General features: G+C 41.3%; 1 protein-coding gene across 1 annotated transcript in view; it reads left to right on the forward strand.

Moving 5' to 3' along the window:
* LOC309551896 (bifunctional protein GlmU-like) overlaps nt 1–14,028 on the forward strand; it is a 120,053-nt gene that overhangs the window by 86,548 nt on the left and 19,477 nt on the right. The window contains exon 3 of the mRNA XM_082252610.1: nt 11,993–12,175. Within this exon, the coding sequence (XP_082108736.1) occupies nt 11,993–12,175 (183 nt within the window). The remainder of the gene's footprint in view (nt 1–11,992; nt 12,176–14,028) is intronic.

Below are 14,028 nucleotides of genomic sequence, written 5' to 3' on the forward strand. Positions count from 1 at the left end.
TCCTCACTTTCTTTAACTGGGAGTATCTGGACGCAACTCAGAATCACCATTAGTGCACCACAGAAAGGACCCCAACCATGCTGGCAGAAATAACTACTTTTTTCCTAATTTTTGGAGATCTTTCTCCTTTTTTCATAGTATTTACATTGACTTTAGCTATTTCCCAACGTCCTGGAACACTGAAGTCCTGCAGGGGGACTTGGACCTAGCAAAGTCACTTCAGGGCCTAAAGCAGCATAGCCTCAAAGGTTTTATACTATCTATTTCTAGCTTCCCTTATGATACTCTAGGTGACTCTGTTAAGCTGATTAGTAAAACCTGGGGCCAGGTACTTGTACTTATCATTTATTTTAGGTGTTTTACAACCATTGTTAATAATTTCACCCCTTATCTCTGTCTACCTTTACCTACTTTATTGTAAGACAATATATTTAGTTTGTTTTACTAATTGGTCTGGTGCTTGTATTTTTGAGCCTAGTGTGTCAACGGGGCTGAGGTTGATGAGAAGATCGAGGCCAACAACAGAGGAGACACCTTAACTAGGGGCTCCTACAGGCGTTACAGGAGTATAGCAAGTAAAGAGTACATACATAGGCAAACAACAGAGGGAAAAGGCTACCTGACCAATCAAAGCGCTGAAAGCAGTATTAACCCCAAAGACCAACATTTATTATATCGCAGCTTACCAATTCTTAGATGTGATGGCTGCATTTGTTTCCTTTTTTAGACCTTCTTTTTTCTCTTTTCATCTGATGATCTAGATAGTATGGGCTGTTGTTTTTCAAAAGCACAAGCTGTCCAGCAAAATGTATCAGTTTACATGGATGAGGCAAAGCATTTTACACTGGCAGGCGTGATTAAAATGATCAGCTTTTATTTATTCATGTAAAATGTATTCCAAAAGGAATAAAAGGTTTTGCTGTAACAGATTAGGAAGTTTAAGCTGGAGTTTGGCTTCAATCTGTTAGGGTATCTAAATCTGCTAATACATGGAACACTACCTTCCCCCCAGACTGACAATGCTGCTATCTTCTGTGCCCCCTGTGCTCATTCATCCAGAGTTGTGTCTTACTAATACAGGAGATCTGTTACTGGTCAGATAACCAGGTATAAACAGGAGGAAAAAGCCTAAAAAAAAGAAAACAAATGCAGCCACCACATCTAATGATCGGTAAGCTGCAATAAATTAAATGTATGATTTTGGGTTTAATACTGCTTTAACAACACACAACAGTGTTTGATGCATAGATAGAAACTGGGTGTTGTTGTAGGTACACTGGATTATGCAGGGCGAGTGATTCTTTTGTGAATAGGAAGTGGCGCAACTCCACATTTTCTCCAGGATGGGTGTTTCACTATGAGGAAGGATGAATTACCATGAAGTTGGATAGGGTTGGTTTATTTAGACTGAAGAGAATAGGATTAGCTTGTGTATACCGCAAGTGCATAACCCCCATGACTTTCTCATCCAGAAAAGACAGGATTTCATTGAGTTTTATAATCTATGTACCATTTAGGGGGCAAACATTTCTGATTTTTAATATATTTAGAGTGATAAGTCTATACTGTATTTCTGAAAGTATTAATAACCAATTCCATTTCACTAAGTAATCTGCTACTTGTGTGAAGATTTAATTTTAAGCACCAAAGTTACCAACTAAAGAGTAAAATACAACCTCAGATTCTTCAGCCAACAAAAGTAGCGACATCCAGAGAAATTAAGTTGGCAGAATATAAAGTCTCAGTAGGGCAAAGATGCGTCAACACTTCTTCCTGTCTCCCAGCAGGGTAACTCACAGGCAGCGCTTGGAGCTCAGGGCAGCTAGAAAACTTAATGCTAAAAAAGCTTATCTTATCTGCATAGCATTTTTCAAACTGTTCATATAGATTTATTTTGATTCTTATCGCATATCTAATTACATACTAAACAGCAACCAGCTCCTGGTTGCCATTTCTTATAAGATATTAGAGTTATCTGCCAGAGGCAGCCTGTTCAGGCTCAATGTCATTTTTTTAGAAAATAATTTTTCTTATTTTTTTATCTGGTGGAATGGATTTCAGTGTTCTACAGTTGGATTAGTATACTGCTGTTTCTAAGGTCAGTGCTTTTCTAGATGTACAACTTGGATATTAATAGTGTTTTAAAATGTTAGTGACAAAGAATGGATATTTTAAATCTATTACTTATTATTTAGTGTGATGATGATGATGATTTTGTGTGTTCAACCTTTGATATATGCCCAGATAGTATATAAATATCTGCCTCTGTGTCTGGCATATCAGACTGTCAGAGCTTTGGACTTAAAACTTGATGATCTGAATGTAGAGATAAACAGAGCCTGGAGGAATCTTAGGCTTACAGGGAAAGTTAGCGTCAGGGTTGGGCTTACAGGGCAGGTTGGGTGTTTCAAACAGGGCCGCTATCAGGGAGGAACAGCCCATACACATGTAGGGGGCCCAGGTGTCATGAGGGGCCCGGGCATTCTGAGTTGTTGCTGTGGAAACTAGCAATCGATAATGCAGGGCGGCCACATAGTGAGCCGATGTAGCTCACTTAGTTTCGGTTGCAGGGGGAAGGCGGAGTGATATTATCTGCACTCTGCCTCTCCCTGCAGACCGGATGCTGGTTTGGGTGCCACGCCAGTCGCAGCTCAGCCATATGGAAGAGCTGCGCTGCATGTAGTCTGCAGCAGGACTGCTCAGGGCTCAATGTTAACTGGCCTGGAGACAAGTTGTTAGATATCACAATGGTAAATTAATTGGCAATGTTGCTGGATGTGGGCATGTGCTGTGACTGTATCTTTGCTGGATTGGGCTGTCTCTTTGCTATATGGGGATGTCTCTTTGCTATATGGGGATGGCTCTTTGCTGTATTGGGATGTCTCTTTGCTGAATATTTGGAGATGCCTCCTTGCTGAATATATAGGGCTGTATCTTTGCTGGATTGGAATGTTTCTTAGATCTGCTAGGGGAGGATAGATTGGGAGGGCCTTAAAAAGGTAGTGCAGTTAGTGTTAGTGTAGATTTATGCTCAAAAGAGTCTGCCTTGCCGTGGTGGTGGTCAGGCCAGGGGGGGGGCAGGCCTAAAGCTGTGTAAGGGGCCCCAACATTTTTGATAGCTGCCCTGGTTGCAAATACAGGGAAGGTTAGTATTGGGGTTGGGTATTACAGAGATGTACAGGGAAGGTTATTATTGGGGTTGGGTATTACAGAGATGTACTTGGGGTTAGGGAAGAAATTAATGTTAAGCCCTGTACACATGGGCTGAATGCAAGGTGACATCGGCTGGTTAAAAAAAAAGTCCGACATTCGGCCTGTGTGTATGCAACTTGGTGCGTTTGGGCGGCTTCTGTTGGACAAGCATGCTGGAAAACCAGCAGCCAACCAGTTCCCAATCAGTATTCTCAGCCAATGGGGGAGAGCGCTGATTGGAGTGTTTTGGGCGGGTATCCAAAGTGTAACGACCTGGAGCTGACAGTTTATTTTCATTCAGCCCGCTGGGTTGAACGAAAAAAAAAAAAACCTCATAGAGGTTGATTTACTAAAGGAAATATCTGCACTTAGTAGTGCAGTTGCTCTAGATCTGAGAAATGAGGGGAAGTTCTGCTGATTTCTATCATCCAATCATGTGCAATTGCAGTGCACTTGTAGTGCACAGTGGATTTGCCTGTAGTAAATCAACCCCAAAGTGTGTATCAGGCTTTAGGGCTTAGTAAGGATTAGTGTTGGGGTTGCTAAATGGGTTAGTGTTAGAGATTACAAGGAGGGTTAGGGTTGGAACTACAGGAAGGGTTAGTGTTGAAGTAACAGAATGGGTTAGTTTAATATTATACAGACGATTTGATATTGGGGTTATGGAATAAATGGGGGGCTTGTGTTAGACAGACAGGAATTGTTATTGTAAGAGTGCTGTAGGGTAGGGCATTGTTCTTTTTAAAAAAAAATCTACCAGAGATGATCTCCCAACCTTTGTACCATGACATTAGGTCTATGTCAGAGGTATCTGACTGTCCAGTCCCTTCCCCCTTCCCCAATTGTAAACATGCATACTCATCATGCATGTTATACCATAAAAAAATAAAAAAATAATAATCATTCACCTACTGTACTCACTACAGTCTATTGACAGTATTAAATGTAAGAAGTTTAGAATAAAAATGAATAAGTCTTCTTAAATGGCAAAAAAATCTGCAGCCCTGTTGGAAAGTTCTGATCAGATAGGCTACAAGACATTAAGGAAAAAATAAATTACGTTTAAACTACAGATATAATACTAGGGTAACCTGCTGTAACTTTAACACATGCCCTCAATCGGTTATGTGTTTCATTTTTATTTTTATAGAATAGTTCTTTCTTAGTACTATAAAGTATTTTGTATATCTTTTTTCATTTTTTTTACAGGACTGAAAAGATAAAATAAAATAAAGCTAATGAATTTAATTTAACTTAATATGACGTCTTGCATATGAATATTAAGAGCCCAACTTTGGCAAAAAAATCTTAGTGTTAATTCTGCACCAGGTATGTATGTAGGAAAGAGGTAATAATAGGTATGCTGTGTGTGTGCTGCACAATAACAAATGAAAAAGCAGAATGCGCCACCATCTGTGTGCGCAGTGCTGCTATATAGTTGTAAAGACCGGCTCCACTGGATTTCTCAGTGCTGCAGACATGAGAGCAGGGGCTAATGGTAGTGACATTGGTGTGCGCAGCCTTTTGCAATTGGGTGTGCACCCCATGGCACAAACACACATGCGTGTATATCAGCTGAGCAGTGGATGGTTTCAGTGGAGCAAAGACTGGTGCCAGGAGGACAGTGTCAGTAGTTTTTTTATTGTTATTATTTTTTACAGTTTTATTTTTTATTAATTGTTTACAGTTTTTTTTTAGGATCCCCGTTATGGGCCTTTGGTGAGATATCAAGGGTCTAAACAGACGCCTGATGTCTCACTTCTGAGACAGAGAAAGAAACTCAGGATAGAGATTCCCCAGAAACCTTCTCTGCAGCCTGCAGTAAACATAGTTTACTGTGCTTCAGTTAAGAATGAAGACAGGAGCGATTGGTACAGATCACTCACTGTGTTCATTCAGAAAAGGAAGTCTGGTTAACTAAATATTTACCAGCTCCTGAGAGAAGAGGAGAGAGGCTGACAGCACTGCAGGGGGGGCAGAAAGCAGGGAACATCGGCACTGCACGGGGTGATTAGGGTGTTGCAAGGACACCCGGCACACCCTGTGCACACGCCTATGGGTAGTGAATTTTTGGAGTCTCCTTCTCACTTCATGCCCATTGACAAAAAGCCAAAAAGAGGGGTTCGGATGCACATAAATCTCATCCTCCAATCACAGAATACATTGTATTGTGTAAAAAAAAAAAAAAAAAAAGTCTTTTAGTGCATTGACATGGAGTAAGGAGGGGGCTTGGTATGACCAGAGCCCTCCTCTGCTGTGTGCCGCAGCTTTCATACCTGCAACACCTGTAAATCCACCAGAGCTGGCTTTTAATAAGGTAATATTTTACTACTATACAGCAGAACTGCACACATAGTGCACCGATTATTGCCTCTTTCCTACTTAGATGGTGTAGGATTTACCATAACATGTTTTCCCAGAGTTGGACCCTAATATATATTGTTTTGAGACAGCAGGTGGAGCTCCAGGTTTCTTTTCATTTGCTGCTAGGCTAATCTTTATGGGTTTTCTGAGAAAATCTTGTTACTTAGGCCGGTCATACGCGGTTCGAATTGGCCGAACCGGCTGAGATTCAAAGCGCTAATGAATGATTGATCAACTTGGGTACAACCAGCCTGCCGGACTCTCTTGCAATTAGCAGCCGCTAGAGATAATCACTGTCTGATTCCAGTGGAGATGGCCACCCCCCCCCACCCCCCGCTGGGAGAAGACAACGGCCTAGCAGGAGGGATTCCCATGTCAACACTGTCCTGTGGTTGCAGGAAAGAAATTCACTCTGTGTATGGCTGGCCTTACAGAACTAGATAGCTGATGCTCAAATTTTACATAGTTTAATTTAAATTCTGGAGACAGTCTACATGGAAAAAGCTACCCTGCAAAAATAAATGCCATGGTGGAACTCTCTATTAAATGTTCATTTGTAAAATAAAAAAGTATAAAGTATAGAAAATAAAAACATTACAAACAACACTTTAAAGTGATTGTAAAGTCTCGTTTTTAAACAATAACAAACATGTTATACTTACCTGCTCTGTGCAGTTGGTTTTGCACAGGGTGGCCCTTATCCTCCTCTTCTTGAGTCCCTCTTCTGTACTCCTGGCTCCTCCTTTCTATTGAGTGCCCCCACAGCAAGCAGCTTGCCATGGGGGCACCTGAGGCGAGTAACAACTCCCTGTGTACATTCAGACACAGAGCCACGACCTGGCCCCACCCCTCTCTCTTCTGATAGAAAAGAAAGATTTTCCCCTTGTTGTGGGACTTTTAAGGCACTCACATAAATTACAAAGATACTATTGAAAAAAGTAAATTTTTATTGAATATGTTAATTAGCTACAGATGTCAGATCTACCCCTGAGGAAGAAGCTGCTTGACTTTGAAATGCATTGGGTATCTCTCACTGTTTAGGCTGACAACCACATGTATTATGTATATCATGTAATGAACTGTTTGGATATTTTAATAATATTTTCACAAATGTTGATATTTATTCAATAAAAATGTACTTTTTTCAATACCATTTTTGTAATGTATGTGAGTGTCTTAAAAGTCCCACAACAAGGGGAAAATCTTTCTTTTCTACCAATTAAGGGATGTGGCACCGTCATCGGATCAGTCATTGAGAGCAATCTGTTTCTACTCTCTCTTCTGATTGGCTGACTGAATTTAATTGAAAGCAGCTGGAGCCAATGGAGCCATGCTGCTGTCTCAGCCAATGAGGAGGGGAGTCCTGGGCAGCTGAGACACTTCTGCAACTTTGTTAGATAAGGATGGGCTTAGGTAAGTATTAGGGGGGGCTGAGGGGGGCTGCTGCACACAGAAGGCTTTTAATCCTAATTTATAGAATGCATTAAGATAACAAAAAAAAGCCTTCTGCCATTACAATCCCTTTAAGAAATGTGTAAATGAAAAAAATAAATAAATGTGACCTTAATTATTTTTTAATTTTCATTAACTGCTTTTCGGTTTACATGGTTTATATTATCTTTGTATTATCTCAGTTGCAACTTGTCAAGCATCCTAAGCTGTGTCATAGTTTGTCCTAACCCCTGTCACTTTTGCTGGACAGGTACTTGTCTAAAAATTTGCATAAAAAAATATAAAAAAGGGAATTTTAAAGAATTAATAAAATCACAATAATCAGTACTTATATTAGCAATTCAGTTATCAGAATACAATTTTTTTGTGATATTGGTTCTTAATGATAATTTATAAACTAGAATGTGGAGTCTTTGTTAAGGGCCAGTTCACACTAGTTGTGGTGCAGGAAACACACGTTTCTGCATGTGTTTCCAGCACCACATGGGAACTCGCTGCCCTCTTTTAGACGCGCACTGGTGCCATTAGTTGGTAAAAGCACCCCAAATTGGTCTAGCAAACCACATGGTAAAAATCACACCTTCCATAATTGTGTGCATGTTGCCGCACATTTGACAGCCCATTGAAATAAATGAATTGGCTGTCAAATACATGCAGGAACACGTGAACATGCTCGTTCATGCTCTTAAAGTGGTTCTCAAAGCTTCAGGTTTTCTTTTTACCTTAATGCATTCTATGAATTACGGTAAAAAACCTTCCAGTATCAGCTCCCCCCAATCCCCTCTCCAAATACTTACCTGAGTCTTGTATCGATCTATCACTGCTCTCTCTCTTCTCACAGACACAAAGGTTGTAGTGGGATACATTGGCTCCTGCTGCTGTCAATCAAATCCTGTGAGGAGGGAGGGGATGGGCTAAGTTGCGTTGTATGTGTCTATGGACACACAGGTACCTGGCTCGGTAGTGAGCCTGCATGTCTGACCCCATAACAAGCTCTTTGCAATGGGGGGCAGACATAGGAGAGGAGGAGCAGATAGCTCTGACAGAGGACTCCAGAAGACAAGGTTTGCATAGCTCCCAACTGTCCCTGATTTCGAGGGACTGTCCCTGATTTGAAATAAAGTCCCCCTGTCCCTCTTTCCTCCTCATTTGTCCCTGGTTTTGGTCTGATCTATATAGTTGTATATAAAATTCCCTATTTATCTTTCAAAAAGTGTTTCTCAGTGCTAAACCTATAATTCAAATTCTATATTGCTGCATTTGTAAATTTCAAAAGCCAATATAAAGGAATAGTAGAGGCCAAAAAATAAATAAAAAAAGCACTTGTAGGTTTAACTAATCTTTTTTTTTTGTATATTTCTCTTTTAGGGGGAGTGACAGGGGGTGTGTCCTATGCCTACATAATTTTGTTAATAGGTGTCCCTCGTTCCCATCTTGAAAAGTTGGGAGGTATGGGTTTGGGGGCCCCTCTGTGCAATTCTTTGTTTGTTATTTTAGTAATAAAAGTTTTGCTTTTATTAACGCTTTAACCACTTGCTGCCCGCCCACCATCAAATGAGGGCGGAGCAGTGTGGCTCTCGTTCTATGACGACGTCATATGATGGCCCCCCAGCACGGCCTCTCTCACGCGCCCGCAGGGGCACGCAGTGCAGAGATCGTGGCGGCGCCGTGTCACTAGGACATGTTGCGATCCCGATCTTGGTAAAGAGCCAATAAAGAGGCGAGGAGAGCCGATAAATGGCACTTCCTCATTTACATGTGATCAGCTGTGTCCAATCACAGCCGGTCACATGTAAATGAGGAAGTGCCATTTATCGGCTCTCCTCGCCTCACACTGTCAGAGTGTGTGGCGAGGAGAGCTAATCAGCGACTCCTCCTCAAAGGGGAGTCTAGGACAGGTAATTAGGGCACTGATCATCAGTGTCCTGATTACAGAAAAGTTAAAAAACAGTGCCCACAGTGCCCACCGTCAGTGCCCACCATTAGTGCCCACAGTACCCACCATCAGTGCCCACAATCAGTGCTCAAAGTGCTGCCAGTCAGTGCCCATCAGTGCCTGCTCCTCTGTGCTGCCCATCATTGCCACCCATCAGTGCCCAACAGTACCGCTCGTCAGTGCTCATTAGTGCCGCCCATCAGTGCCCGTCAATGCCACCTTTCAGTGCCCATCAGTGCCGACTTTCATTGCCACCTATTAGTGCTCATCAGTGCTACCTATCAGTGCTCATCAGTGCCGCCTATCAGTGCCACCTCATCAGTGCCCATAAGTGCCATCTCATCAGTGCCCATCAGTGCAGCCTATCAGTACCCATCAGTGCCGCCTCATTAGCGCACATCAGTGAAGGAGAAAAACTACTTATTTTCAAAATTTACTGACAGAAAATAAGAAAAACTTTTTTTTTTTCAAAATTTTCTGACTTTTTTCTTTTTAGTAAGAAATAAAAAATCCAGCGGGGATTAAATACCACCAAAAGAAAGCTCTATTTGTGTGGAAAAAAATGATATAAATTTCATTTGGGTACAGTGTAGCATGACCACGCAATTGTCATTCAAAGTGCAACAGTGCTGAAAGCTAAAAATTGGCCTGGGCAGGAAGGGGGTGAAAGGGCACTGTATTGAAGTGATTAAAGAAGATTTTGTCTTTAGGTCTTCTCCGTTGAGCTCTGAAATACTTATCTATTTGCTGGTGTGGGCTATATCTGGATCTGAGTGACCCAAAACGTCTGGTTCTAATCGGAGCCAAGTATGCGTTCTGTGTAAAGAAAAAGTGTTAAATGGCTGCACAGGCATGGGAGAGAACCAGAAATGGCAGAGAAGCCAAGGCCCAAAGAAATTCCACTCCAACAAAGAAATAAAAAGTCTTCTCTAAGAGCCCTTTTACACTGAGTGCTTTTGCAGCGCTTTTGCGTTAGCGGTGCACTTTTTTTTTAAAGACACGTGACTCAAAAACTGCTTCATGAACCATTTTGAGGTGCTTTTGAGGCACTTTCCATTTATTTCAATGGAGAGGGGTGTTTTTTAGGTGCTTTTTTTAAGCACTCCAAGCATACTTCAAAGATGCTGCTTGCAGGATTTTTTTCACCGCCCTGCCAGTGTACTGCCCCGGTGTGAAAGCATGCATTGATTTTAATGGGAATGGGAGGAAAAGGAGGGTATGCCCGTATAGGCCCCACTTTTCCTTATGGGATCGTGGCAGTTATAATAGTCAGAGCAACATTTCAGTTATTAACTTACATAACATTGATTCGTTTTAATAAGCCAATCCTGTTTCAGTTATCCCAATCCCAGGACCCCTATAAATAGGAACAGCTCCCCAGGGTTTTTGAGAGTCATTGGAAGAAGACTGCCAGCAGCACTTCCCGCCCCCCCCCCCTTCCCTTTGTCATGGCTTTTTATGTGGTGTGGTCCCTCCTCTGCCAACTTAAGATGGGACAGTTTTGTTAATTATATGTTATTATCCTATATTTTATGACAGTTCTAGTCTTAGTGGCTGAACTGTTTTCTTTATTTCTTGTTCTTGGTATATGATTTGAATTTATTAATGGTTTAATATCTATTAACCACTTAAGCCCCGGAGGATTTTCCTGCTCAAAGACCAGGGCCTATTTTGCGATTCGGCACTGTGTGACTTTAACGGACAATTGCGCGGTCGTGCGATGCTGTACCCAAATTAAATTGACGTCCTTTTTTTTCCCACAGAGCTTTCTTTTGGTGGTATTTGATCACCTGTGCGATTTTTATTTTTTGCGCTATAAACAAAAAAAGAGCGTCAATTTTGAAAAAATAACAATATTTTTCACATTTTTTTATATGAAATTCCCCAACAAAAAATGTAAAAATCAAATTTTTTTTAACATTTTAGGCCAATTTGTTTTCTGCTACATATTTTTGGTAAAAGAAATCGCAATAAGCGTATTTTGATTGGTTTTCGCAAAAGTTATTGCGTTTACTAACTAAGGGAAAGATTTATTTAATTTTTATTGTTTTTTTTTAAACTAGTAATGGCGGCGATCTGCGATTTTTTTTGCGGGACTGCGACATTGCAGCGGACAGATCGGACCCCTGACTAACATTTTTGACACTTTTGGGGGTACCAGTGACATTACTACAGTAATCAGTACTATACATATGCACTGTTACTGTAAAAATGACACTGGCAGGGAAGGGGTTAACTTTATTAGTGATCAAGGGGTTAAGTGTGTCCCTAGGGGCGTGACTCTAACTGTAAAGGGGCATGGCTTGTGATGTAACCACAGAGACATATGATCCTACATAGCAGGATCGTATAGTCTCTACAGTTACACCAGGGAGAAAGACAGGCGGCCTTATTTACATCAGCCGCCTGCCTTTCTCCCTCTCCAGCGGGAGATCGCGAGTGGCCGGCGGACATCGGAGCTGCCGGTCACACGCGCGGGGATGGCCATGAACGATCGGGAGCGGGAGGTGCCTCCGGCGGCGCGCGCTCGCCCCCTGCAGGCTCCTGGGCGAGCGATGTAGTGCTACGTCGCTTTGCCCAGGAGGGGCTGACTGCCGCAGTAAATATAATGTGGGCAGCCGGCAAGTGGTTCATGTTTTTACCAATAATAAAGCCGCGGCCAATTTTATTTCTAAATAAATATTTTTAATTAAAATTTTGTTTATTTTGTATTTTGTTATGTCCAGGCGAATATAAAATACTGCCTACGATCCCATAGGTTTTCGTGAGCCTTTCAGGCGCTTTTTTTTATCAAGTGCTTGAAAAGTGCCTCAGTGGAAAGGGCTACAGCTTTTATGGATTTATTTATTTTTATGCAAGGGAAATTAGCAGTACTAAAGTAAATTTTCAGCTTCAGTTCTGTTTAGAAATGTATGTAATGTGATCTTGCACATTTGAACTAAACTTACATTGCGATTTCCATTCATATCTAACTTTCTTGATATGCACGGATTATACTTTTCTGACAACTAAATAAACAATTATCTCTTTTTCTCTTCTTTCACTCAGGGGGGACCGAGCTCTCTGTCAGTGTACGCCCTTCGCTTGGGACCAGGAGAAGAAATAGTCACATCATTGTTTAAATTTGTGCAAGAGAAGGAACTGAGAGCGCCGTTTGTTATTACATGTGTGGGCAGTGTCACCAAAGCAACACTTAGACTGGCTAATGCAGATGCAGTGAATAGCAATGAGGTACCTGACAGGTCTGCTTGATATACTGGATCACTTTAAGTCATGCATAGATACAGCAAGATGGCCGTGGAGTGTTTCAAGAGAAGTGTACTGTTCCTAATTATGTAATTATAAGATTTTGGTGCCACACTACAAGCTGTTCCTAAAATCTGTTCTTTGTGTCTTGCTCCAGAAATGCAGAGAATGAAATGCATTTCCCCTGAAGGTGTCCTGTCATCTTTAATTTGATATAATCTTTAATTAAAGACTTTGGCGGTGCTGAAATGATAAAATATGTAGAATATTTCTTATGTCACAAAGGAAATACCTCTCTTCGCACTCCTCATCTCAATTACTTGGCATGCATATTCTTTCCAAGCTCCGGCTGTTGAATAGAATTACTGTATAATGGTTCTGGAAGGCACGAGGGCTACATTTATGTCTTTTGCTTTATTTTTTTATGATTCTCTAGAAGAATGGCTGTTTTGTTAATGTGCTGAATATTATATAGGATAGGCAGGTACATGGAGCAAATGAACAGAAATTTTATAGTAGCTGCGCTAACCAATCTGTGAATAATTAGTACCAGAATCAACATCCACAAATAAAAATGATACAATATACGTGTTCCAACACCACTAACCAACAAACTGTGATGAAATAAACGCTACTCACGCTACTTCCGGTTCCCGACCCGCATCGAAATTGAGGCTTGACATGCACCCCGGCTCCATTGAACGGAGGGCCAGTTACATGGACTAATGTGGAAAGCTGGACAGACTTAGTGCCGATCTGAGGGCACTTCGAAATGTGAGTGTAAAATTTTATCATTAGTTTGAAATAAAGCAGATGGGATATAGCGCAATGATGGCTTTTGTTTAATTACATGAGTGCATGAGAGGGGAGCCAATTGAAGCAAATAGGAAATCAGTGGGTAGACCTGGGATCGCTATAACACACTGGAATTGTGTAAGTGGACTGTCGTTGCATATATCTGGGAGACGTATTGATAAGGCACATATTGTACTGCCATCTGGTGAGTGTGAAGTTTGGAAGGTGGTGGATAATAGCACGTATCAGTTGGGTGTATCACCGTATGAGCAACTTTACACACTTGGCACGGGATGGATTAATGGACATTTTTTATTTTGATTTTTAGTTTCAAAATAAACTAATATTTTTATTTCATCACAATTTGTTGGTTAGTGATGTTGGAAGACTTATATTGTATAATGTTGATTCTGGTACTAATTATTCACAGATTGGTTAGCGCAGCTTCTATAGCTTCTATAGCGCTGCATGCAAATCTTAGGCCACCTGTAGGCTACCGCATAGTTAGGGCAGTGGCGGTTAGCAACAAGTCATGATGTGTGTGACTGTCATCTAAGCGGGCTTCAGTATACAGCCTGGGCCCTTCTTGTTGCAACCTGGCACACACACAATGTTACCACTGGTGGTCAATTGTACCGCTTTGGTTTTGTGTACTTATAAGCAAACCACTACCACAGCATGGCAACAGTTGCAGACATGCTTGTGGCAAAGCTGATAAACTGTCATTTATGGAATTTCGGTTTTCACCTGGCCTGAGCAAGCCCAATGCAGCCTGATGTCATTTTGCCAGTCAGTGCTATGCTGGTAGTTTGAAGGTTGAAAGTAAAAGTAAGCTACAAGGCATCATTATTATCTAAGTAGAGCTCTAGGCAACATTGGTATGTTAGTTTACAGTGCTGACATATTGGACCATCTATTCAAAACAGTTCCTGACACCAGAGAATCTCCTAACACGTCACCCCCCCCCCCCCACCTCAACCCTCTGCACTTAATTCTAAACCTTCCAACATTTGTTAACTGTTCTTAACCACTCAGTTCTCAAC

This window comes from Pelophylax lessonae (genome assembly GCF_965119305.1).
Source record: "Pelophylax lessonae genome assembly, chromosome: 3".
Taxonomy (NCBI): Eukaryota; Metazoa; Chordata; class Amphibia; order Anura; family Ranidae; genus Pelophylax; species Pelophylax lessonae.